At 43.1% G+C, this 27345-nt stretch overlaps 1 protein-coding gene across 1 annotated transcript in view; it reads right to left on the bottom strand.

Annotated features, from left to right (window-relative positions):
- Positions 1 to 619: 619 nt before the first annotated feature.
- The window catches only part of ints2 (integrator complex subunit 2), a 43337-nt gene continuing 16611 nt past the window's right edge, over positions 620 to 27345 (bottom strand). Inside the window, exons 14-25 of the mRNA XM_080748902.1 lie at positions 26708 to 26887; positions 22413 to 22524; positions 21299 to 21403; positions 19034 to 19198; positions 15235 to 15442; positions 13987 to 14112; positions 13545 to 13746; positions 12520 to 12864; positions 3301 to 3408; positions 2894 to 2999; positions 2478 to 2654; positions 620 to 1554 (exon numbers count right to left, since the gene is read on the bottom strand). Coding sequence (XP_080605028.1) covers positions 1379 to 1554; positions 2478 to 2654; positions 2894 to 2999; positions 3301 to 3408; positions 12520 to 12864; positions 13545 to 13746; positions 13987 to 14112; positions 15235 to 15442; positions 19034 to 19198; positions 21299 to 21403; positions 22413 to 22524; positions 26708 to 26887 — 2010 coding nt within the window. The 3' untranslated portion in view covers positions 620 to 1378. The remainder of the gene's footprint in view (positions 1555 to 2477; positions 2655 to 2893; positions 3000 to 3300; positions 3409 to 12519; positions 12865 to 13544; positions 13747 to 13986; positions 14113 to 15234; positions 15443 to 19033; positions 19199 to 21298; positions 21404 to 22412; positions 22525 to 26707; positions 26888 to 27345) is intronic.

The raw sequence follows: 27345 nt of genomic DNA on the forward strand, positions 1-27345 counted from the left end.
ACTATGACAGCTCTTATTTTGATGTTAGATTATTTTAATATTTTTTCCATTAGTATTCACTGTCGCTGATGTTTAATGTTCGTATTATGGTTTTCCCTGCATTCAGCCTTTACCACGGCCTTTAATCTGTTTTGGGTTTGTAATGATTCTGGAGTTTAACTGCTGCTCCCATTTTACAGTATACCACTGTAAAGCACGTAGGAAGCTTAAAGGAAATCCCATCAAGAGAAAAGCCTACTTGCCAAAAAAAAAAAAAAAGAAAAAAAAAACACAAAAAGCTCAATTGAATCATGCTCAAAAGTATACAAAACTACATCCAGAGGTATCATTTTTTGTTTTATTACAAACAAATACAGTACAAAATAAGGCTGCCAAATTAATATTCGAATTTCGAATATTCGTCGAATATGGAAAAAATATGTAAATTCGAATATGAAAATTAATATTCGAATTATTATTATTTATTTATTTTGTGTGTGCTCAGCTGATGCCATTTAGTAGTTGATGGCCACTTAATGCATCAAAGGAAGGCAATTATGTCTCTGCACTGTAAATTGGCTGCTGTTTTCAAGCAGACTGGTTGGTTCTTAACTTTTGTTTAAACTTTAACAAGTGCATTTTCTCCTTGTGTGACTCAACACAGGATTTAAGAAACCCAGGGCTAATATTACTATTGTCCCTGTTTTTTTTTTTTTTTTATAAAAAAAATATTAATATTAATATTCGAATATATTCAATATTCGGGCCAATTTCTAAGACCAATATTCGAATTTCATTTCTGATGAATATTGGCAGCCCTAATACAAAAGCACTATATTAATCAAGAACTTTTCTGGATTGCTGAGAAACAATTTAAACTTAGGCTTAGAAAAATATTTTTTACAGCGGCCATGAAAATTGACCCGTTTAAAATGCAACCTTTCACCTACAAAAATGACAGAACTTCATACACACAAGACATGTACATTTTCTATACAACTTCCACGCTGTGACTTATTTACGGCACATGGCATACGCAGATAGATAGCAGATGTTAGGAATGGCGATCTGATCCATAACAGAAAGCAGTGCACATGGAAATGCTGAGAGTGAGCCCATGTCCAATCAAAGGCTTGAAAACAGCCTAAAAGAATCCAAATGCCTTTGACAAAAGTGACCGCAACACATTGCTGATGAACTGAACTGTTTGACAGTAGCCCTTCCTGGGAGTGTGAATATCATTCAGCAGCAGTGAGTTGTCGATTTAGTCCACCTCTCCCGTCTGTGACTGTGGGGGTGTGTGTGTGCGTGTGTGTGTGTGTGTGTGTGTGTGTGTGTGTGTGTGTGTGTGTGTGTGTGTGTGTGTGTGTGTGTGTGTGTGTCCTATATTTGATGGAGACTACAGAGCTGTAGAGCTGATGATGTCCATGAATGTGGCTTCCACACGGTAGCAGAGCTGGACATCTGGGTCTGTTCCCCCTAGCTCCTCCGTTGTTCTCTGTGCTACACTCGGCTTGGCAGAATCTCCCCCTGCAACCAACACGTCCTGCGGCTTCTCTTTCAGATACTGTAGTCCTAAGGAAAAGAAAGGAGATGATACATGGTTAAAAGTAACAATATATCAATTAAATTAAGAAATATAAATAGTCACTGGGGAAGGAACTGTTGAGTTTTTTCACATTACATAGATATCATTGGTGCTTTAACACAACATTATACAGGCATGTTGTTCAGTAGTACTACAATGCATTAACCTAAAGGTTATTTAGAAGATGGGTATGCTACTTAAAGTATAACATTTATAAAATAAAAACTAGAATGTAATCAATACATCCATACCAACCTCATGCTGTAGGGCTTAAACATCACAAACAAACTCGCCAACTCAAATGGGAACCGCTGCTAGAAATGAGATGGCTTTTTCAGCGCAATAAAGTCATCAAATGCTACAGTATGTTTTAAAGTTTTAAGTCTATTCGTAGTTTTAGTTTGAAGTAGCTCAGCTGTGGTGAGCTACTTGTTTCCCATGTTTTCTTTTGGCTGCAACCACGTAGGGCTGTCACGATCATGAAACTTTACTTGACACTTAATTGTAGCTCAAATAATTGCAATTGACAATTTAATGTTGTCGAACATTGGAACATTATGAATAAAAGAATAATTTCTGTTTGGCTTTTAGGCTTCATAAACAAAATGTTCATAGGGCAGATATGGGACTAATGAGATGTCAAGACTTATGGGCAGTCCCCCATTTATCACCTAGGAAACAGACGTTGTTGTGCAACCACATGCAAAATACCTCTCTATCTCAATAAGATGCAATTTGTATAATCATCGTCTTGGAAATATGGATATGTATGTTATATTATTCACAGTAGACAACCAGCTTTTTTCATTTTTTTATTCCCTCTCAATAGAATCAGCCACGACTCTCTGAATCTGCATCTTTTTTTCCCAGTGCAGCAGGAAAGTTAACACACAGGGCAGTGAGTACTTACTGGTGATGATGGGGTCGATGTCCCTGGCCTTGGATGCTACATCAGAGGCACACACTTGACCCACCTGCACCAGCAGAGCTGCCACGTCGTCGTACAGCGGTGGGAACGCCTGGCAGAAGGCCACCAGGCAGGGCAAGGTGGGCATGAAGAATGTGAAACGCTTGGCACGGGTCAGTACTAAAAGACACAAACAGCAAATTCATTAAGAGGAGCATAATTACACAGTTATTAACAGAATATAATGGAGCACTAACAGGCAGCCACCAGAAGATGGCAACCAAACAAAGGCAAAGGGATGGAGCGCAACATATTGTGTGCATGGGATAATAATGGAAAGATGCATTCATGTGTGGAGGGAGTCTCAAAAGTAATGACTATGCAAAAAAAAGAAACATTTGCATTGTCTGCATGCTGACCTGTGAGCAGGGTGCCCATGACACTGATGGCTAGCCGGGCCACACTGATGGACTTGGGCAGTGCGTACTGAGTGCACAGATGTGACAGCAGCTGGATGGCAAATATCTGGCGAGACAAAAACACACCAACATGGTCAGGACAATGTTATAGATACACATTTAACAAAGGATGAACAGTGAAGGAACTAAGATAATCGAATACCCCACTGGAGAGACAGTGGAGCTGTGTTTGTATAATGACATGATTCTATTTTTAATTTGATATTGAATTTGATTGATATGGATTGATAATTGAATATGCATTAAGCCACCGACCCCCATTTGAGAGAGAGGGGGGGGCGGGAGTGAGTGAGTGAGTGAGTGAGTGAGTGAGAGAGTGAGTGAGAGAGAGACTTAGTGAGAGTAACCTGTTTCTCCAACTGGGGTTGGGCCAACAGCTCTGGAATGAAGTCCAGACAGATATGGATGGAGGGAATGCCAGCCACAGTCAGAGGCAGCAGAGCTTGAGGGTAACCCTGACAGACAGAGGAGAGAAAATAATAATCTAGAAACAAACATCAATAAAACCAGTAAGACTCCCTAATCGGGAGATAAGCGACCGTTGGTCGCTTATCTCCACAAATAGGCCAAAAGTTTGTTTTACCAATTATTACACTCTATGTGAACATTTACATCAACAAATCCCAAGTACTATGCAGAACGACCCATTTCAAGTTTTTAATGTACAACAATATTTAGAAAATAGGTCTACAAGGGAGTCACGTGACGCGCTCAACCAAGATGGCTGCGTAGAGGAGAACGGCTCTCACATCTTTTCACATTCTGCTTATTTTTAATAGTAAAGAACTAAAAACTTTTCGAACCGACTTGTAGAAACCTTTATAAGGTGCCACAATGCCCCAAGAGACACGAAAAGTCTCATATGCGGCTAAAGCAAGCGTGACGTCGTCGGTCAACACACGAGGAGCTAGCAACGCGGCTAACAACGAGGCTAGCGTCGACCAAACACAGGGTAACTCGCAGAGAGTGTACTTATTCCCCCCATCTCCGGCTCCGACACGACTGGAAGATAAAACCGTGGACACTCGCAACAGGGGGATGTCTGGGGACGTGAGTAAGGAGTTTGAGAAACTCACTGCACTTATTTTGGCGAAATCCGAGGCTCATGATAAAAAGTTGGAGGCTATTAGTGTGACGACGAAAGCTACAGATAGCAAGCTAGCTGACATAGCTAACCGCATTTCCGAGGTGGAAAGACGGGTGGTTTCGCTGGAGGAGGCGGTCGACGACATACGGGCCGCTGAACCGGGAACCTCCTCAGCTGAATTAGATGCTCTACGACTGAAATTGGACGACATTGAGAACCGGGAAAGGCGTTTAAACCTAAGACTAGTTGGATTTCCACCTCATTGCGAGCAGGGTGACGTCATCAAGTTTCTGTGCGACACATTACCAACTCTGCTGAACATACAGTTCCCTCACGGTCTGGAGTTCCAGAGGGCACATCGAACCGGCCCACTACGAGACGGGGAGACGGGCGGCGCAGACGGCGGCGGTGGTCAACCTGCGGCTGGGAGAACCATCATCGCCAGATTCCTGAGATTCCAGGATAGGAACCTGGTCGCCGACGCAGCACGGAAGATGGGCAACGTCGTATGGAACGACCATCACATCATGGTGTTCGCCGACTACTCCAAGCTCGTCATGGAGAGGCGATTCAAGTTCAAGGAGAGCAAGAAAGCACTCCACGGTTTGGGAGTGCGTTTCTCCCTGGAATTCCCTGCGGTCCTGGTCATTCGGACGCCGCAGGGGAAGCGCCGCTTTGAAGATGCTTCAAAGGCCATGGTCTTCATCCGATCCTTGGGGTGATCTTCGCACGCTGATGCTGTGGTAGCTCTTTGAGTACAAGTACCTACATTTTTTATTTATTCTACTTAACCCTCTCTCTTTGTTTTGATTTTCTTTTGTTTGTTTAATTTACAATGACCCTTTTCTTTTAATGCCTTAATCAAGTCTATTTTTGTTTCCTTGTTTCTTTTTCTTTTGGTCTCATTTTATATTCCTTAGTTTCTATTTTTACTGTTTCCCTAGCTTTTAAGCTAATTGTATTTACTTTTTATAATAAGTGTAGCTAGGCTACCATTCTGTTTCGTAAGGGATAGTATAGGATAGAACTGGTGGGGCAATGTTAAAACTTGGCCTAGTCTTAGATCTTGGTTCTTTTTCATTTTGTATTTTGCTATAGGTAACATGTTTCATGTTGGTGACTTAAGAGTGCTCTGTATTAAGGCAGGCCATATTATATACTCATTCTGGGGCCCATGCCTGGGGTGAATCTTTTTATAATTTACTTTATATATTTTTATTTTTATTTCTGTATTTATTTTTATACTTATGGGTTTGTGGATCTATGTATGTATGTATGTATGTACGTATGTGTGTATAGGTGGATATTTATATATATATATGTATAGCTTTTATCTTTTATTTTTCTTATTTCTTACCTTTCATCCTCAGTTTTTATTCTATTGTGTTTCTGTAACAATTTTTAGTTATGAAGAAGTAACTAGGTGAATGTTGTGTTCAACAAAGTGTTTAATCTAATTCAAGGATTCAATTTAGACCCGAGATGAGGTGGGGTTAAACGTGAACCGTATGGCTGGTTCCTTGGGGCTGCGAAGCCATGCGCACTGTGTATGAGTGAAGGGAGGGTGTGAATGAGTGACGTCATGGAGTTATGTCTTAAGGGGAAGAGGCCTGCCCGGTAACTAGGGGGCGTGTGTGCATTCCTTCTGATCAAAACTACAAGCTACAGCTGCTCAAAGCACATGGCCTCTTCTGTTGCTAGGTTACGGCCTCTGACCCTTCTAAACATGGAAGGGGTCGTCACCTGGTGGTTAGATAGTGTAAATTCATGCAGTGTACTCACGTTGTCGCTCAGCCAGCATTTGTGTCTGTGGGAGTGTGTGTGTGGGTATGTGTTCTGTGTGTATCTGTGTGCTTGGGTTTGTTTAGTATGAAAATACTTCAGATTAATGTTGAGTTATTTGTCTGGGTGTGTGTGTGTATGCCTTCTCTGTGTGTATGTGTGTGTGTGCGCATGGGGGGACAGTTCATAAGAGCCTCCCATTTATATAGGTAAACTGTTGTTTTATTTTTATTTATTTTTTGTTTGAGGGGTTAGGTGCACAACTGCACATAGGGTCTAAAAGAGGCCCCGATAAAACGGGGATACTCTCAGGGCTGTTGCAGCAGGCTCAATTCAGGGCTGGCTGTTTGATGGGAAATTGCAAAGGAGAGTAGCGGCTGCTGGGTCCTGGTGTGTGTGTGTGTGTGTGTGTGTGTGTGTGTGTGTGTGTGTGGGTGTGGGTGTGTGTGGGTGTGTGCGTGCGTGCGTGCGCACATGTGCGTGCGAGATTGTAGGCGGGGGCCAACAACGTTTTCCATCTCCTTTTCGTTCTTTGCCTTATATAAAGTGGGGGATGAAGCTATTGGCCCCACACTCTGTATGTTAGTTTGGGCGTGCATGTGTGTATATGCGGGTATATGAGGGAGCTAGACTGAATGATCCAGGGTCCTAGCGGCACTACTAATTTGGGCATAATTAAAAATCGAATGAGGTCGGTGGGTGTACTTTACAATCATTATAATTTTTGTTTCTTTACTATAATATACGATGGTTAATGATGGAGCGGGGGGGGGGGGGGGACGTTTCACCCACCCCTTCCCGCCCAGCTGGGGTTAGATTAGTGGATGTGGGGCGGGTGTGGGAGGGTTCGATTTCAGGCAGCTGTTGGAGGGAGTCATGGACCAATCTAAGGGCAGGGATTATGCCTGGTTTACCAGACGGTCAGGGAGGGGGGTGTCTGCTGTTTTTTTTGTTCAGTGTATGTCTATGTGTTTTTTGTATAATGTATATTTCAAGCTAAGCAAGCACAGGGGAGGGGAGTTGCAGTTAGACCTCTGCACTAGCTGGCTGACCTTGTGTCAACCGGCACTTCAAGTGGGTTGAAGCTCATGAGCTGGAACGTCAAAGGTCTCAATGACGTGGTTAAAAGGAAAAAAGTTTTGACCTTTGTTAAATCCAAAAAATGTGATATTGTGTTCATGCAGGAGACCCATTTACTTACTCAAGAGACAAAGAAGTTATGTAGGGACTGGGTAGGATTTGTGGGAGCAGCCTGGGGAAATAGTCGTAGCAGAGGGGTGGTCACACTGATTAGTAAACATCTGCAATTTAAATGTATCAAGGAGAGCAGGGACGAGGAGGGAAGAATTGTGTTAACATTGTGTCAAATCCAAGGGAACGTTGTGATATTAGCTAATGTGTATGCTCCCAACGTAGATGACCCCTCATTTTTTGGTGTTCTTGAACGGATGATTGGAGAAATGGGGGATCATCCTATTATTCTTGGCTCCGATCTCAATGAAGTCCGGGATAATATACTTGACCGTAGCTCGTCAGCTCCCCGCTTATCCAGGGCGCAGGTTGCTCTAAATGATATGACAACGGAACTTGGTTTGGTAGATATATGGCGTCTAATGCATCCAATGGAAAGAGAATATACTTTTTATAGTTCCCCTCACGGCTCCTTTAGTAGAATTGATTATTTTTTAGTCTCGCAGTCTTATGTATCATCAGTAGTGACAACTGAAATAGGCAATAGAATTATTTCAGATCACAGCCCAATTTACTTAAACCTGTCGTCATTTCGTAAGCCTGAGAGATCTGTCAGATGGAGACTCAATTCTAGCCTGCTTTTGGACGAGACCTTTAAGGAATCATTGAGAGCACAGATTAACCTGTACATAGAAACCAACGTGCCCTCTGCTCCATCGGCTGGGATCGCCTGGGAGGCCTTGAAGGCTTTTCTCCGAGGCCACATAATTCAACATGCGGCGTACAAAAAAAAAGAGAATGCGGCTAGGCTCCTAGAATTGGAACGCAAGATTGGTTGTGCGGAAACTAAATTCAAAAATGATATGTCTACGGAAAATTTGGCTGATTTAACTAAACTCAAATATGATTTCAACCTTATTATGACTCAGAAGGCGGAATTCAGTCTATTCCGGGCTAGGCAGAAATATTTTGAGGAGGGTGATAAAGCCGGAAGATTACTCGCCAGATACATAAAACAAAGAGAGGCTATGAGTGCAATCCCTGCTATTAGGGACGACGACAGCAATCTTATCACGGACCCCAGAGGGATTAATTATGCGTTCAGAGATTTTTACAAACACCTTTACACTTCTGAGTCACGAGTGGACAAAGACGAAATTGACTCATTTCTAACGACCTTAGACTTGCCAAAACTGTCAGAGGACCAAACTGCTCGTCTGGATGTGCCAATTACTATAAGCGAAATTATAGACATTATCAAACTTCTGCCTACGTGTAAAGCTCCTGGTCTGGACGGATTCACGCTGAGTTCTTTAAGGCTTACGCTGAGGAGCTAGCTCCGCTATTATTGAAAATGTATGATGAGGCACTGTCGGAGGGTCACTTTCCTCCTTCACTAACTGAAGCAGTTATTACACTCATTCCTAAGGCAGGAAGGGACCCGTTAGAGTGTAAAAACTACAGACCAATTAGTTTAACATCATGTGACAGTAAAATATTCTCGAAAATATTGGCTAACCGCCTGGACAAGGTTATTACGACCCTTATCCACCCAGACCAAGTCGGGTTTATTCGCTCTCGCACTTCCTCTGACAATATTAGACGTCTGATTGACATAATGTGGACCACCCAAGATGACTCCGCCCCCTTGGCGGCCATTTCTTTAGATGCGGAGAAGGCATTCGATCGTGTAGAGTGGCTGTACCTGCTTTCCACTTTGGAAAGTTTTGGTTTTAGCGAAAAATTCATCAATTGGATAAAACTTATATATACTCTTCCCACTGCCTCGGTCTTAACCAACGGTATTATATCATCCCCTTTTCAGCTGGGTAGAGGGACCAGACAGGGAGATCCAGCCTCTCCCCTGCTCTTCGCCGTCGCCCTTGAACCTTTAGCCGCGGCTATTCGTAGAGAACAGGCATTTCCAGGTATAATAATGGGACACTCAACGCATAAGCTGATGCTTTATGCCGACGACATCCTCCTTTTTGTCTCTGAACCAGAGCGATCCCTCCCGGTGCTATTCAACATTATCGATAAGTTCTCATCTATCTCAGGCTATAAGGTGAATTGGTCCAAATCTGAAGCTCTCCCTCTCTCTTCATTTTGTCCCAAGACGTTGTTTAATTTGGGCTCCTTTGAATGGCCCCAAAAGGGCCTAAAATATTTAGGCATAACTTTCCCACCTAAATTGGATGACTTGGTTAAGACTAATATTGAACCTTTACTGGATAAGTTACGGACTGACGTAGAGCGATGGTCATCTCTGTATCTCTCAATGTGGGGTAAGGCGAACATTATCAAGATGAACTGCGCTCCGAGACTTAACTATCTGCTTCAGGCTCTCCCGGTTAAAATTCCACTGCACTACTTTAAACAATTTGACCAAATTTGCAACAAATTTCTATGGAATAATAAAAAGCCCAGGATGAATTTGAAAAAATTACAAAGGCCGGTGGACAAAGGAGGCCTGGGTGTCCCAAATCTTCTATTATACCATTATGCTTTCACTATGAGGCATATGATGCAGTGGGCTTTACCTCCGGAAAGGGCCCCGCCGTGGTATGGTCTTGAGAGTGCGGTGTTATCACCAATCAAGCCCTTTGACTCATTGTCAACTAAACTGGATATTGTAACCAGGGAACATCCTATTATATCTCATATTGTTTGGGTTTGGAAGAAAATATCATGTACGTTCAAGTTCGATCCCTTTCTTCACTGGTCTGCTGGGATATGGCTTAACCCTAAGCTGTGCATAAATAAAGAGCCATTCTATTGGGAATCATGGCACCGAAAAGGTATCTCAACTCTGAGAGACTTGTATAATGGCTCTGTCTTAAAATCATTTGGAGAATTAAAAACTGAATTCGGTATACCACAGAATCATCAATGGAGATTTTTCCAATTAAGACATTTATTGGGAAAAACATTCGGCTCCTTTACATCCCCCCCCCCCAAATCCGATACAGTAGAAATTCTATTAAAAACTTTCGGGATTGGCCATGAAGCGTCGGCATATTATGTCATGCTTCGTGAAGCATCCGATACTACTATGCACGCAATCAAGATCCCTTGGGAAAGGGATCTGGGTGTGACAATCTCGGACAGGGAATGGGTCAGAATTCTGGGGAATATCAGGAAAATGTCGAGAGAACTACGTACTAGATTGATTCAATTTAAAATAATTAATAGGATTTACTGGACTCCCTCAAGACTATTTAGGGTGGGCCTCACTGAAAACTCTGAATGTTGGAGATGCAAAGACGGAGACGGTACGCTGGTACACATGCTTTGGAGCTGCTCTAAAGTCCAAGACTATTGGGGGGGCATTCACGAGAGACTGCAGCGGATAACAGGCCTGATCATCCCTTTCAATCCTAGCTTGTTCATTTTAGGAGATCCCAATATACTGTCCGCCTTTGCCCCCTGTTTGGCCGAATGGATTCAGACTGCTATCATGCTAGGCAGGAGGCTCCTGGTCAAAGAGTGGAAAAATCCAACAGTTCCTGCTCTATCACAATGGAGTGCAGCCTTAGGTCAAGTCGCGGCCTATGAGAGGTTGTCTTACAGGTTGCTTAACAATACGGACAAATACGATTTGAAGTGGGGTCACTACCTGCTGCAGGACTTGGGACTGGGCGGCGTTCCCGGCTCGTGAGCGAGCCTGTACTCACTGGTGAACGTGAACAATAACATTTTTATAGGGGGTTTGACTGTGGATGTCCGTTGTTCCTGTGCGCGCTTGAAAACTGTTTATATTGTATTTTTGTATTTTTATTTTTTGTATGTGTATGTTTGTATGTTGTATTGTCATTATTGTCTTGTTAAAAAAAAAAAGGAAAAACTTAATAAAGTACCAATCATAAAAAAAAAAGAAAATAGGTCTACAAGCTGACAGTCCTCGTCCCTTATATTCCCATAGGTTATATGGAGATCTCAGTGTTTGTCAGTCCTTGTTCATTTATGCCCATATATGGACATCTCTATATCTACTGTAACAGTCCTTGTCCCTTTATGCCCATATATGGAGATCTCTTAACTGTAAGTCCTTGTCCCTTTTATGCCCATATATGGATATTCCTGATGTCATCAGTATATGAACATATATGGGCTTTCTGATATGCCCATATATGGAGATCTCTTAACTGTAAGCCCTTGTCCCTTTTATGCCCATATATGGATATCCCTGATGTCATCCGTATATGCCCATATATGGGCTTTCTAATATGCCCATATATGGAGATCTCTGTATCTCCATATATGGGTATAAAAGGATACTTCAGGTCTGACATCAGGTTTGTTTATATTGGGTTGCTAGGTTTGACATCACAAACTCTATGGGCCATCTGACCTAGAAATCTATATTTGGGCATAGATGACTCATCGCGACCTCATCACACGTCGACCGCACGTGTGACGTGCGGTCGACCGCACGTGTGACCGACGGCCGGCCGGTGGAGGTTTTCATACTAAACTGCGACCTTACGGTCGCAATCACAATTGAGGTAAGTGAGTAATTATAAAACAATTATGTCCTTAAAAGAACACCAATAAAGGAAACCGATGAGCAATTACAATAAATGTGGTATCTTTTAGGGCTGCAAATGAACGAATAGCTTAACTGTGACGAGCTTGTAGATTGGCCATTTTATTTTTGTTGTACAACAAAGCATAAAATAGGGCTTAAGTGGTTAATCAGATTTATCGATTTGACTGATTATAAAATAAAAATCCACATTGATTTGTTGTTATATTAAATAAAAACACGTTTCTCGATTGTTCAATTAACCCTATCAGTGCCAGCTTTCACCACTAGAAGGCGCCCAGTGGCCAAAGAATTCATCATAAAAATACACTGTTACATGCACAAGCCCTGCGCAGCCATGATGCACCAGAACACTTTCCTCTGTTCATTTACAGGAACAGGATGAAGTTAGCTTGAAGTTAGCTATTGGCTACCAAGCATTTTAGAAGACCTATTTTCTGCGATTTAGCCATGATTAAACCTTGCACACCTCATGGATATGCTTGGAACAGAGAAAATGAGCTCTAAAGATCCTGGATTGCATTGGAGTGGATGGTAAATATCGGCGGCGCGACACTCTCACGGGCCGTGTAAACAGAATATAGTGGGGTTCAAAAAAAAAAGTAACTTCAAAAAAATGTTTTTTTTTTTTTTTTTACAAAAAAAAAAAATATATATATATATATCCCAAACTAGTTCGGGATAGGCACTCAGGACGTTAATACGGCCCAAATTATCCCGAACTAGTTCGGGATAGGCACTGTATGAGTTAAGATCACATATTGTGCGCAGCAACCATCAAGGTCTGTTACCGTAAAAACTCAACTTTTAGGTGGTATAACATTCTCACTCTCTCAGAGGAAAAATACAAACCGGGTGAGTGGACAGAACACTCTCCTTATATAAAAAGAACACACAATTAAAAAGAGGACAACATGAAATGACACATTGGTGTACAGGGTGTAAAACCCATGCCGTTACCTGGAAGTGGACCAGCTTGGCGATGTTGGGGTCAGCGATGAACATCTGATGCAGCAGACAGCAGATGAGACACTGCACCTCCCGCAGGTTACTGAGCAGGCCTCCTTCCGGCTCACCATCTCCACCCACCACCACCATCTCCTCCTCCTCATCCGCCACCAGCACCTCCTCCTCGCCCCTCCGGGCCGCGGGCCGTACTCCTGGGGCTTTCGATTTCCCCGAAGGAGCCCTCATGCTCTGCAGAAGGCTCGTCGTCTCTGTGTTCCCGGCCCCAAGCTGCTGCTGCTGATGCTCCTCGGAGGTGGGGAGACACACCTCCAATAACAGCTGCACCGCCGCGCTGTCCTGAGGTTACATAGAGAAATGGAAGAGATGGACATAGAGAGAGAGAGAGAGAGAGAGAGATAGGTAGACATGAGAGAGAGAGAGGGGGGTTTAGAGAAAGAGAAGAGACAGACAGACAGACAGCGACAAAGACATTAGAGCAAGGTCTTCAATGTTTTCAAGCCACGGACCCCTTAGTTGAGAAATAGATGAAGCAGGGACCCCCACAACCTGTTCATATATTCCATATAGTTTCTTTTGACAGCACAATCATCAGTGTATTTTGGAATCATGTCAATTTGTTTTCAGATATTTAACCACTTGAACCATCAAAACGTAATAAACTTGACCTTTCACTCCGTACTTAGTCTGCTCTTTTTCCCCTCTACACCAAAGCTATCTGCTAAAAATAGCCGATCTACAAGCTCACAACGCCTTGCAGCGCGAAGCGTTGTGAGCTTGTAGATCTGCTATTTTTGGCTAAAGTTCCCCGAATATAGACGCTATAGGAGTTGAAGTGGTTGATATATAAAAAAAGGAGAAAAAAACACATAGATTTGGTGGACCCCCTGTAGTAACTCTGAGGACCCCCTATGAGTCCCGGACCCTCTGTTGAAGACCCCTGCATTAGAGCGAGTGATTGCGAGTGAGTGCAAAAATCTGAGATTTGGTGTGTGGGTGTGTGTGTCACATGATCCAACCTGTGCGGCCAGCAGAGCGTTCTTGAGCTCCTCCCTGGTGACCTCGGGTGTGTCAGGCTGTCCTGTCAGGCCCAGGTTAGAGATGGTCTGACTCTGCCGGTCGAACTCGGCCGTCTCCTTCAGGTGGCAGTGGAGGTAAGCCTTGGAGGCCAGCAGGTAGCCATTCAACATGTGCAGGACAATGTCCATCAATGGAGGACACCTGAGACAAGAGAGAGACACAGAGAGTGTATCATTCAATGATACAAGACCCCACAAGAGATGTTATGTTTCAAAGTAATGTAGTAATAATATGTATTTTTCTTTTTTTATATAGTGTAAATAGCCAATCTTCAAGCTCACAACGAATCACATATGTATGTACAAATGTATGATTATGCTAAATAATTGCAATTATCTTAAATAATCGCGACAATGTTGTAATAATGGAGACAGGCCCAACCTGTAGACCCTTGCGTCACAGCGCAGGACAATGAGTGGGTCCACCATCAGGTCATTCTGACTGTACTTCTGCTGTCTGAGGACCTTGGCCGATGGCTGCAATGCATTCACCGTCATCACCCACAACCTGCATGAGAGAGACATAGTTAACCCATTTAGACCTGAAGCCCATTCTAAAAAAGCCTAAGGTTTCTGAAAACCTTCAAATTCGTATTAAAAATAAATAAAATTAATGATGTTGCTACATGTATACAGTATGTATAGCAAATACTAATGAGACACAGAGGTGGCATCCAGTTTCAAAAGTAAAACAACTTATAGGTGGCTCCAGGTCATTGTCAGATGCATCACATTTGGTACGAGCGAAATATAAAATAGATTAGCTTACCCATTATGCAGAAAGTATTCAACTGTATAAAATGTATACAAATCCTTTGAAAATAGCAGATCTACAAGTTTCAAATTTCAAATGGTATATAGGGCTGAAGTGGGTAATGTATGTTTTGTTATAATAATCAAAACCTACAATGTAAGTAGTAACTAAAGTTTTCAAATAAGTGTGGCGGAGTAAAAGTACAATATTTGCCTCTGAGATGTAGTGGAGTAGAAGTAAAATTACTCAAAAGTAGGTCAAAATTGTACGCAGCCTCCTCCCACTGGCCTTCAACAACATTCAAGAGCAGGGGAGAGAGAGTCTTCCCCAATGGAGAGTCTGACTTGTTTTATTTCCACCCTTTGTAGTTATTGTTATCCCCACCCCCTCTGTTTTCTCTCTTTCTTATGGGTCGATAGGATGCCTGCTCCCGGCACTGGTATCAGTGCTTCTGTGGGGGTAGGTTGAGGGTCACAGGAGCTCTGGGAGCTCTAAAGACTCAATGAGTAGCTGCTGCTATCCATTCACACAGCACTCCAAAGGTTCAACCCCTTTACTGAATCTGTTCACACATACACTGTAGAATGGGTAAATGTAAGGCGAACATTGAAAAAAATCTCAAATAATATAAGAAAGCAGCAAACATTTTCAAGACATATCTGTGGAACAGAGTCAAACTAAATTGAATGCCTGAACTCCTACAGTACATTCCAAGTGCTTGTCAGGGTGGGGGGTCCCCAGTTCAAGCATGATTATTTTGGGGGGGGGGGGTCAAGTGCCTGAACAGGTAAAAGGTTGAGGACCACTGCCCTAGTGAACATTAGCGTTATCCGACACAGAGCTTCTGACCGAGTACTGTGATCCCAGCATGCTTACCTGCGGGGCATGACAGTGTTGAGTCCCAGCCACAGCTTGTTGAGGGTCTGCAGGATGCGTCTGGGCCGGGGCACCGTGGACTCCAGCAGCAGGCCCATGCTGGCGGTCAGTGGCTCAGCATAGGGGATGAGGTCACTGGGAGACAGCAGGGTCAGGTGGTCCAGGATCCGCATCAGCCTGGGACTGCTGGACGGCAGCTTCTGGAAGGCTGGGCAACAGAATGATCAATGAATAAAAAAAACATTTCACAAAGCTCATAGGGTATATGCACATATGCCATTTTGTTCTACTTCCGGGTGTCTTTCGACTTCCTTCACAGGTGTTTCTGATGACTGATGTCTGTTCCATTCTGGTCAAACAGAGTCAGGGTGCTGATATTGTGAATGTTGGCTCACTGGAAACACTCTGCTACACCAGTGGGTCTCAAAGTGTCCTTGAGTGGGTTCCAAATGTCCCCATACAGGTGTGTAACTCTGAGAGTGTACAAATGGAAGCAAATGGACCTGCAAGGATCCATTTGCTTCCATTTGTTGATTCCATTTGTACAGAGTTTATGGGGGTCCTTGAAATTAAAGAACCACTGTCAGGCATTGACACTAAGGCTTGCCCACCTGCCCCCGGCAGGTAAATAAAACGTCAGGGCAGGTGAAGTTGGCTTTCAGGTTGCCCGACAGGGCAAGTGCTCATTTGAGAGGGGACACAAATGTCTATAAACACAACACAAGATATCTGTCTAAACACCTGAACGTGGCCAGTGCACTGTGTCTTCTGGTCTGTGGAATGTAAAATAAGAGCACTATTTACCTATAATGTGCTGTTTTTACTGTTGCTACATTTAAAAATAAAAAAATAACCCATAGACATATTCAATCATAGCTAAAGTATTTGGTATTTGGATTTGGAGGTATTGAGGTATGACATTTTATCGCACAGCCCCAGAAAGTAAAGAAATAAGTGTTAAATTGAGCGGTAATTACAATCGTACCTATCATTTTATAATGGACGATTTACTTTTCGGGCAAGTGGGCATTACCTTCGGGCAAGTAGAACATGACCTGTACTTGCCCGATGGGCAAGTGCCTCTGAGACCTTAGTGTCCACCCCTGACTGTACAATAAATCAAACAGAGCCTTAATTAGTATCATCAGTAACACATAGCCTGTATAAATGTTAAAGTCTTGATGGAAAGGAATCTTTTACTTACAGTACATCGGTGCTAGTCAATGGAACAGCAAGGATACTCTAATCAAACCGACTACTAATTTGAGGACATTTAAACATATAACAAAATATTGGTTGTTGGAAAGGTTTCAGTGTGAATTAGTTGGAATATTTAAATGTGTTAAAAATAAATATATGGGTTTGTGTATTTTGTTTTAGCCCATGTCATTGTGTAATTATGTCTTGGAAATCCTGGACTTTAGTGTGTTATATAATCTGTGGTTATTTCTTTGCACTTCAAATAAACTAAACTAAGCATCCTTGGGTGAGGTTTGGTTATGAAACCATTTTTACAGCTACATTATTTTAAACCTCAGTCAACTTAACTGAAAACAGTAAGAAGACATGATTACTTTTATAAGCTATACAGATGTACCAGCAGCTACCAGCTAGTGAGTTCTAAATCAATTGTTCTCAAAGTAATAGCCGTTTTTACAAGCTCAGAACGCGTTGTGAGCTTGTAGATCTGCCTTTTTTTCTTCTTTTTTTCCCCTCTTCTCACAAATATTGTATGGGGGTCTGGGGCAAAATAGGGGGGTCCTTGACATGAAAAGGTTTGAGAACCACTGTACTGCAGGGCTGTAGTGGCTCAGGAGGTAGAGAGGCCACATGGGAATCAGAAGGTTCCCTGTTCGATCGCCAGCTCCCTGCAGGTTAGTGTCGATGTGTTCTTGAGCAAGTCACTGAACCCTATGAGCGGAATGGTTCCTTGCATGGGTTTCTTCCACCATCAGAGTGTGAATGGATGAATGGAATGCACACCGCAAAGCTCTTTGGATGAAGGCGCTATATAAATGAACCATTTACCATTTATGTACCTGGAAGAAGTCTAAATGCAGTCAAATGGAGCCAGGGTAAGTAAATGTAATCCTTCCAGGTATTTCACATCAGAGTAGAGGTTACTGAACAGGAACCATGTTTGAAAAGGGAAATGAGATCCATTTGAAAGGTCAAGTTGCACTAAAACCAAAGAGGTTCTGCTCTTAACTCATTGAGTGCCAGCCTATCACCACTAGAGGGCGCCCAGTGACCAGAGAATAATAGAGATATGCTGGTAATGCATGCCCAAGCCCTGGAGCCATGACTTGCCTGAACACTTTCCTTTGTGCATGTACAGGAAGAGGATGAAGTTAGCTTGAAGTTAGCTATTGGCTACCAAGCATTTTAGAAGCCTTATTTTCGTCAACTTAGCCATGATTAAACCTTGCACACCTCATGCATGGGAAAAAAAACAGAGAAGAATGAGCTCTAAAAAATCCTGGATTGCATTGGAGTGGATTTGTGCAGTTTGTTCACAGCTTTCAAACAAAAAAATCCGATTGGAAATCCGTTCAGGCATTCTTGAGATAATCGCCATTATGTTTTACATGTAATGTAAACAAAAATGGCTGCCCTGTATGTTAGATGGGGTTGTATGGGGGTGGAACATGCAAAATCGCGATTGAAATCATGTTCACCAGATTTGATGGGGTCCAAAAAAAAAAAAAAAAATCCAAAAAATTTTTTTCAAAATTTTTTTTTTTTTTTTTTTAAAGCCGAACTTGTTCGGGATCGGCACTCTACGATACGCTAATAAAGCCGAACTAGTTCGGGATTGGCACTCAATGAGTTAACTCATACAGTGCCAGGCGACTTTTAGAGCAACTTTCTCACTATGGAGTTCCCTGCCAAGCGACTTTGGGCGACTTTTACTTGGACCCAATTAAATCTAGTAAACATGATTTCAATCGCGATTTTGCATGTTCCACCCCCCATACAACCCCATCTTTCAAACATGGCAGCCATTTTTGTTTACATCTGAAGAAAACATTATGGCTGATAAATCATGAATGCCTGAACGGATTTCCAATCTTTTTTTTTTGTTTGAAAGCTGTGAACAGCCTGCACAAACATGGTGCATGATCTGTGCATGGGCGTGCATGATCTGTGCACTATAAATTACATGGGAGTCTATGGAGGCTTCTGGCACTCGAGGGGCATTTTAAATTGGCAGTAAGTGAGTTAACTGCAGGATTAAATCCCCCTCTGAGATCTGTGAAGCTATTGCTAAACAGCCATATTTGTCTTATCACTTCCCACTATAATCCAGGACATGGCAGACATTTAGAGTTATGGAAATGCACGCACACACATACTGTTATGTACCCCCCCCCCCCACACACACACACACACAAATGTACCAAAGCTCAAATCAACGCACACTGTGAGAAGCAATGTGTGAAACTGATCCTCATCAGTGTGTGCATGGCATTTTTATCAGGGTCTCTATCAGAAATAGACTCTCAACTCAAGCAGCACATAATCCTCCAGACACTGGAGGGGGACACTCCACAGGATTAATCATGGATGGTCGGATCTGCATTAGAGAGTGACTATTGTGGGGATAAAGGCTTCTGGGCACAGGCCTTGTATGTGTAGTGATGATAGGATCCCATTTTGCATGTCCAATAGTCACCCCCTTCCCGATTCCCTGCCAACATTTCTGAACTGGACACTCTGCAGTGCACCAGATCGCAGAATCTTCCGAAAAAGAAACTTAACATTCACTAATGTGATCATCAGTGGACAATCCTCTCACCCTGGTGGAGCTGGCTCTGGGTGTATCTGCAAGTATCCTTGGCCAGAATGGTCCTCCTCAGCAGAGGCAGGGTGCCTGTCACCTCCTCCTCACACATCCAGTCCTCCACCAGACACAGGTGGGGGTAGTTGGTGGCCAGCAGGCGAAGCAGGGCAGCATGGAGAACTGGAAGAGCAAACGTATATTTTTGTGTGCGTACTGTATGTGTGATTCTAGTTGTGCCCCAGCCCCCACCCTCCTGGCATGTGGAGAGGAGGAGAGCATGGGGGGGGGGGGGGGGGTAAGAGAGAGAGACAGACAGACAGACAGACAGAGAAATAGAGAGAGCAGGAAAGGAACTAGAATGTTAAGTGACCAAGAAATCAGGGTAGGGTAGATGGATATGAAAAGTTGCACTGGCCACTCAGGTCACCAAGCCAATGAATCTTGTGCCCAAGATTCTACTAACATCACACCACACAAGTCATGGATTATGATGATGAGTGTGTGGGGTGGTGAACAGCCGTTGCTTGCCCAGGGGTTGACACTAAGGTTTCAGAGCCCATCAGGCCCGTCGGGCAAGTGCAGGTCATGTTCTACTTGCCCAAAATTCATGCCCACTTGCCCATAAGGTAGATCATCCATTATAAAATAACACTCAATTTAACACTTTTTTTTAACTCTCTGGTGCGATAGACAATGTTATACTTTAACTCTTTTAGTGCCACCCGTTCACCACTAGAGGGTGCCCCAGGTGCCATAGAAAATCCCATAGAGATATGCTGGTATATGCAGAAGCCCTGCAGCCATGACTTGCCTGAACACTTTCCTTTGTGCATGTACAGGAAGAGGATGAAGTTAGCTTGAAGTTAGCTATTGGCTACCAAGCATTTTAGAAGCCTTATTTTCGTCAACTTAGCCATGATTAAACCTTGCACACCTCATGCATGGGAAAAAAACAGAGAAGAATGAGCTCTAAAAAATCCAATGCAATGAGTGGATTTGTGCAGTTTGTTCACAGCTTTCAAACAAAAAAATCCGATTGGAAATCCGTTCAGGCATTCTTGAGATAATCGCCATTATGTTTTACATGTTATGTAAACAAAAATGGCTGCCCTGTATGTTAGATGGGGTTGTATGGGGGTGGAACATGCAAAATCGCGATTGAAATCATGTTCACCAGATTTGATGGGGTCCAAAAAAAAAAAAAAAAAAAAAAAAATCTTTTTTTTTTTAAAGCCGAACTTGTTCGGGATCGGCACTCTGCGATACGTTAATAAAGCCGAACTAGTTCGGGATTGGCACTCAAAGAGTTAATACGTTTTAAAACTTTTTCGGTTTTGGCACTGGATGAGTTAATGTTTATGCCAAATACATAGCTATAAAAGAATATGACTATGGGTTCACAGTTATTTTATATTTTCATGTGTAGCAACAGTGAAAACAGCACATTCCACAGAGCGCTCTGGCCACGTTCAGGTGTTTAGACCGATATCTTGTGTTGTGTTTATAGATGGTTGCGTCCTCTCTCAAACAGGCACTTGCCCGGTCAGGCAACCCAAAATCAAATTCTACCTGCCCGAAGGTTTTATTTACCTGCCAGGGGCGCGTGATTATGGATCCCACTGGGAAAGATGGATGGAAACGGCATAGAGCGCTCGTTTTCAGTTATTGTCCACGACATTGCAAGCGGCGCGAAGGCCAGCGGACCTTGGTCCTGCTCTTCGGGCCCGAGCGCCCCGCCGGCCGCGCGAGTTACGAAGCCGTGGTGAATGCAATCGTTATATTTATGGTCAGGCACGATAAACGCCATGATAATTGGGTTTTGGTGCACCTCGCGTGGTCCAAGTGACTACAACGGAGCGCTCCCTACGTCCGGTTCAGCCAATCACAAGCTTCAAAAATGAGTCCGGGACGTGGTTATCCATCTTTCCCAGTGGGATCCATAATCACGCGCCAGGGGCAGGTGGGCAACCCTTAGTGTCAAGGCCTGTTATTATTAGGAGTAAAAAAAGACACATGGGTTCATTTTCAAACTTTGAAGAGAAACTTTTAACTCGGCTGCCACAGCTATCGTAATTCAAGGTGGCTATGTCAACCCCCTGGGAGATGTGCAACAAAAAGCTGAATTTGTTTTGGCCAAGCATTTTTTCCTCAATAAATAACAGTTTACTGTTACAGTACAGGTTTTCATAGCTATAGTCTTAGCATTGTGATCGAAAAGTTAACGCACACACTACTGAACTACAGAGGTACAGTGTCATAGGAAGAAGAAGTGCGTCTTACCTCCCAGCTCCTGCTGTAGTCCATGGGCCCGGGTGACCAGGTACTTAATGGGAATCTGGTCCATGAGAGCAGCAGAGTAGGACTTTGGCTTCTTCTGCATCAGGGCTACAAAACAAACAACATGAGACAGCATAAAGGCTTTGATCACAGCGAGTGGTGAGAGGATGGAAATGGGTTGTTAAACATGCTGCTGCCCGTCTTGGACCACCCATGAAAAATCTCAACATGGCTTTTTCCTGGTTAAATTAGAGTTAAATAAATGAAAGTAAATAAAAGAAAGGGGGGGGGGGGCCATGGACAGAGAAGGGGGAAGACAGAAGAGAAGTGTGTTTTTATTTTGGCTGTGGGACGTTGCCAACGCATGGAGGAGCGGAGGTAATTTTTCATTGACGCAGGTTCATTACCAGCGCTGATGGGCATCATTACTCCTTCCTTGAAGGCTGCAGGAGCAGTTGGGTAAACACAACAATTAAAGAGACGGGCATAAACGTGCAAATTAATCTGGACTAATGAAGGGCGGGGCGAAGGGAGAGCTTGAAACAGAGGAGAGAGAAGAAAAAAAAAAGAAAACACTGGCCAAGCCTGCTACCTAACCCGCAGCTGTCCCAGTCAGCTTAGCTCCTTGCATGTCGTTATACGAGAAATGCATGAATCACAGCCACACCGAGTGCATCTCCTAGTGCTTAACAAGAAAACAAATGTCACCCTTCCTCCCTCTGACAGTAGGCAGTTTAAGCAGCCCGTTTCTACAACCGCGACGCGAGGCGAGACCACGGCTGCTATGACGTAATCGTCGTAGTAGTCAAAATCGTTAAGCAACCAGCCGTCGGCAACGGGGTCCCACCCCCTTTACTGAACTCTTTGGTTCCCATGGTGACGTGTATACGCAGCAGACGTTGCAGCCACACCGTGGGAGGGGAGCTTCTGGCGTAGTACAGACGGCTGCGACGGTGGCAGGTTTATCTATAGAGCACTGATCATTTCCGGTTACCGTTGTCATCTGCCGTAGCCGTCAAAAGCTTAAAGTCGCTAGTGGCTCCTTCGGCAGAGGAGGAGAGGACAATGGAGAGAGAGACAGACACAGTGTGTGGGCTGATGTTGATGTTGTATTTACCCAGTTGCTTGGTGCTGGCCAGGAGGTTCTCCTCATAAGTGAGGATGTAGTAGAGGATGAGGAGCTGGCTGGTGATGCTGTAACCCTGGCGACCTCCTCGACCGCCCTCGCCCTGCCAATCATAGAGAGAGAGAGAGTGGGTGGGTCAAACACAAAGGTCAGGTGTTTCACATCAGCAGTCACTAGGTTAGGTTATAAAAGACTAAATAATTTCATTAAGCGTCCTGTGAAGCTCGGACAAAGTGACCTTGGCCATACGTACCAACAAACACCAATTGACTAATAACAGTTAACTTAACCCTCTAAGGCCCACTGTTGTAATATTACAACATTTGTAAAATATCCAAAAAAAGGTTAAAATGATTTTATTTTGGCTCCCCCCACCACATTAACATAGTCATAGGGTCCTATTGTTCATTCTCACAATGCTAATAGATAGGACATGTGTATATAAGTACCGCCTACAAGGTCTTGAAGTTACCACAACTGGCAGAACTTCGCAGAGTGACAACGCTTTCTTTCACTGGACCAAACTGATCAGACCAAAGTAAGTAAAATGACTTTAAGATTTTTTCTTGTGTACTTTAAAATGTCTAGAACATGTACAGATGTTGTTATTGTGAAATATATCCACCAAAATATGAATTAGATGATGTTTTATACATGTTGTAATATTACAACGTTGGGTCTTTGTGGCAGCAAATAGCCATTTTGCCAGTTTACATGCCTGGATATTCTGTAGTCTAAAAAGACATGTTTTGTCAGGGATCTACAATATATTTTAAATTACACACACTTTCTACACATTCCATACCATATTATAGATATATTATTACATAATGTAGGACATATATGTATTGTTACTTCAATTTCAAATCCAATAATACTTGTACAATATTGTACTCGAAGCTGAGTTCCAAGTTCTTCTTCTGTTTGTGCACTTCTGCACATTACTTTTGCAAACTAATACTAAAATCATGTTTGTTCATGGAAGATTTGGAACTGTTTTGTAGCTGTAGGTGTAGCTGTAGCTGTAGATTATAGCAGTAATAGCAGATCTGTGACACATTGTGAACTTGTAGATCGGCTATTTTCAAATGGCTGAAATGCATGAGGGCAGAAGTGGTTAGTGTACGTTTTGTGATGAAAATCTAAATCTAATATATGTATTGTTACTTTAATTTCTAATCCAATAATACTGAGTTGAGCTGAGTTCCAAGTTCTTATTTTGTTTGTGCACTTCTGCACATTACTTTTGCAAACTAAAACTAAAATCTGTTAGTTCATGGAAGATCTTGGTACTGGTATGTAGCTGTAGATTATAGCTGGGTAAGAGGTCTTCTGCATTAGACAAAATAACCTGTTTAGCAAGCACCAATGTATTCCCAGAATAACAAAATAACCTGTTCTTTTGTTATTCTGGGAAGCTATTGGCGGCGTCTAGCACCAATGTCTTCCCAGAATAACAAAAGAACCTGTTCTTTAGTTATTCTGGGAAGCTATTGGCGGCATCTAGCACCAATGTCTTCCCAGAATAACAAAAGAACCTGTTCTTTTGTAATAGAGTGGTCAGAAGAACCTGTTATTTTGTAATAGAGTGGTCAGTCAGTCAGACAGACAGACAGACAGACAGACAGACAGACAGACAGACAGACAGACAGACAGACAGACAGACAGACAGACAGACAGACAGACAGACAGTATTGTTTGATTTGTGGTACTTTAGGGAATATGGAATCAATTTGCTCACCACCCATACTAAAGCTAATCCATTTGTATTTTCTTTTTTTCATTTCAGTATGCAAAGAAGGCCACTTCGCTACAGTGTGCAGGATGCCCTAGATGCTGTCCAGAATGGAGAGAGTGATGTGGACATAGACATTGATGGTGACACTGATGAAGAGTCAGATGAAGAACCCTGTGGAGAATTGGACAAAGAAAACCAACCACCCACTGCCTGCCCAGCCAATGCATTGGAGGACATTGAGCCTCCCCTGGCCACCTCTGCCAACCCCCGGGACAGATATCGCTGGCAGAAGAAGGATTTCACCAGCCCCAATACTGATTTTTCTGGACCACCTCTCACTAACAATGTGGCTTCCCTACACACACCACTGGAATACTTCCGTCAGTTTGTGACCAAGGACATGATTCAGTCGCTGACAACGAACACAAATGAATACAGCCATCAAACAAGGGGAACATCTTTGAACACAAACACAAAGGAAACGGAGAAGATGATGGGCATGTATCTGAAGATGGGCCTTGTAGGAATGCCTGGAATTCGGATGTACTGGGAGACAGACACACGATACCCCCCTGTAGCTGATGTAATGTCACGCAACAGATTCATGGCTCTGTTGATATCCTTACATTTAGTCAACAACTTGACAGTGTCCGAAACGGAAAAGAAGGACAAACTCTGGAAACTCAGACCATGGCTTGATTCATTCAGAGAGAGGTGCCTGCAGGTGGATCCAGAAGAGCACAACTCAGTGGATGAAATGATGATTGCTTTCAAGGGAAGATTCAGCTGCATCAAACAATACATGCGAGGCAAACCACACCCATGGGGCTTCAAAGTATGGGTGAGAACTGGAATCTCTGGCATGATTTGTGACTTTGATGTCTATCAAGGAAGCAACGGAATCCGAGCCAAATCTGAACTTGGCTTGTCAGGAGATGTTGTGATGAAGCTCGCCTCAACACTGCCAGAGGGTCAGAACTACAAGATCTATGCAGACAACTTCTTCACATCTGTTCCACTGATCGAGAAGCTCCTTGAGCGTGGCATCCATTATGTGGGAACAGCAAGGCAGGTTCGCATACGCAACTGCGATCTTGAAGAGGACAAGAGCTTGAAGAAGAAAGGGAGAGGAACTTTTGACCACAGAGTGGAGGTGAACCACAACATCTCTGCTGTCAAATGGTATGACAGCAGGGCGGTCACACTCATGTCATCCTTTGCTGGAACAGAACCTGTGCAGACGGTTAGACGCTGGGACAAAGCCAACAAGATCTACATTGAAGTTGAAAGGCCGTACATTGTGGGTAACTACAATCAGTACATGGGAGGTGTGGATTTGCTCGACTCGCTCACAGCAAAATACAAGTTCCACCTGAAATCCCGCCGCTGGTACATGTACATCTTCTGGCACACCATCACCCTTGCTGTGGTCAACGCCTGGCTCCTCTACAAGCGGGACTGCACAGCTCTCGGGGAGAAACCTGAACTGAACCTGAGAAAGTTCCAGGGACAGCTAGCAACAGCTCTCATTCTGGTAAGAATCAATATCTGTTATTTACCATTTGTCATACTTTGTAATATTTAGATTTATGCAATATCTCAGTGTTGTATCTTAATTTTCTAAAAGTTTTTAAAAGTTTCTTTGACATGTATATTAATTGGTTTTGTTCTTATCAGGTGGACACTGTCAAAACCACCCCAAAGAGAGGACGACCTTCAGGCAAGGGAAGCCCAGCGTCAAGCAGCCCTGTCACTGGGAAGAGACCATCCTCTGATCCAACCAGCACCCCACACAAGAGAGCATTTGGTCACCTGCCACCGGATGTACGCCAGGACCAGATGGGGCATATGCCAATGAAAACAACGAGGGGACGTTGCAGGCATTGCCCCAATGGGTTCACCACAACGCAATGCCGCAAGTGTGATGCGCGTCTCTGCTTTTCAGAGATCAAGAACTGTTTCTCTGACTTTCACTGCAAGTGAACACAGAACCTGCGAGCTGGTTGCCAGAAGACGACAACGAAGAACACATTCACAGTTCACAAACACTGTTGTACACATTTCACTTGAGCAATTGTATGCACATCTATTTCTAAAGTGCTAATGTCATATGCAAAGCCACCTACTGTATATAGCCCACCCTGTGAAGATGTTGAAAATGCTTGTTTTTCGTTTTTTTTTTTTATAAAATCAACTAATCATAAAAATATGACTAATGTTATTATTATCCATATTATATATTTGTCTGGGTCTAGGTGATAAACAATCAGCATGCAAATGAACCCTTAGTTGTTTACTGAAGTCTCAACATGTTAACCATGTTGTTCAGACAATCTGTACAAATGGCCTAATTCTGCTACCCTTAGAGCCCAACGTTGTAATATTACAACATTTCCATAAAACCTTACTAAAAAATTAAAATTTTGCAAACACTTCATAAATATCTCCAAATACCTCCTACAACACCATCTGACAGGTCAAACAATTTTTTTTTCAAGTATTTCATAATGCGGGCCTTAGAGGGTTAATTAATTAGTCAACAACTCACCCCAGCAGCAGAGCTCTGGAAGACATTGAGTATCTCCTGCTCTGTGATGGGCTGATTGGTGGCTTCGGGGTTGGCTTTGGAGGCCGGGGTGAGGATGGAGTTGATGTAAGCGTCGATGAGAGGCAGCAGCTGCGTGTGGAGAGGGGTGGTGGTTTCACACAGCTGATGGTAGATCCAGTCCTAGAACAGACACCACATGCATGAAATGAATTGGTTGCAAACAGGTAAAATGCTACAGTACATAGCTGGTGACCATGTTTTGCAGCCCAGAATATAGTTGGCCGTCTATCCGTTTCAATATATTCAAGCGTTCCTCACAAGGTTGACATGTACCTGCAAAGTGACAAAATAACCTGCACACCTGTAAAAAGCAGGTGCCTGTGAAAGCACCCCGGGGCTAAACAATCATGGAAAAAGGTCAAAACGACCTTCCTATAATTCCTCTGCAAGTTGTGGAGTGCAAGTGTGCAGCCGTGAATATTTTCTTCACACTGGAAAATAAGTAAAATATGTAATTCTTTTATAAAAAAAATATTACAGTGATTTTCCAAAAACTTCATGGGCACTATTGTGGCAATATCTCAATTAATGCAATGTGGCTTCTTTGTGTTCTAGAAATAATACATATTGACATTGCT

The sequence above is a fragment of the Nannobrachium achirus genome (genome assembly GCF_963921795.1).
Source record: "Nannobrachium achirus genome assembly, chromosome: 19".
Lineage (NCBI taxonomy): Eukaryota > Metazoa > Chordata > Actinopteri > Myctophiformes > Myctophidae > Nannobrachium > Nannobrachium achirus.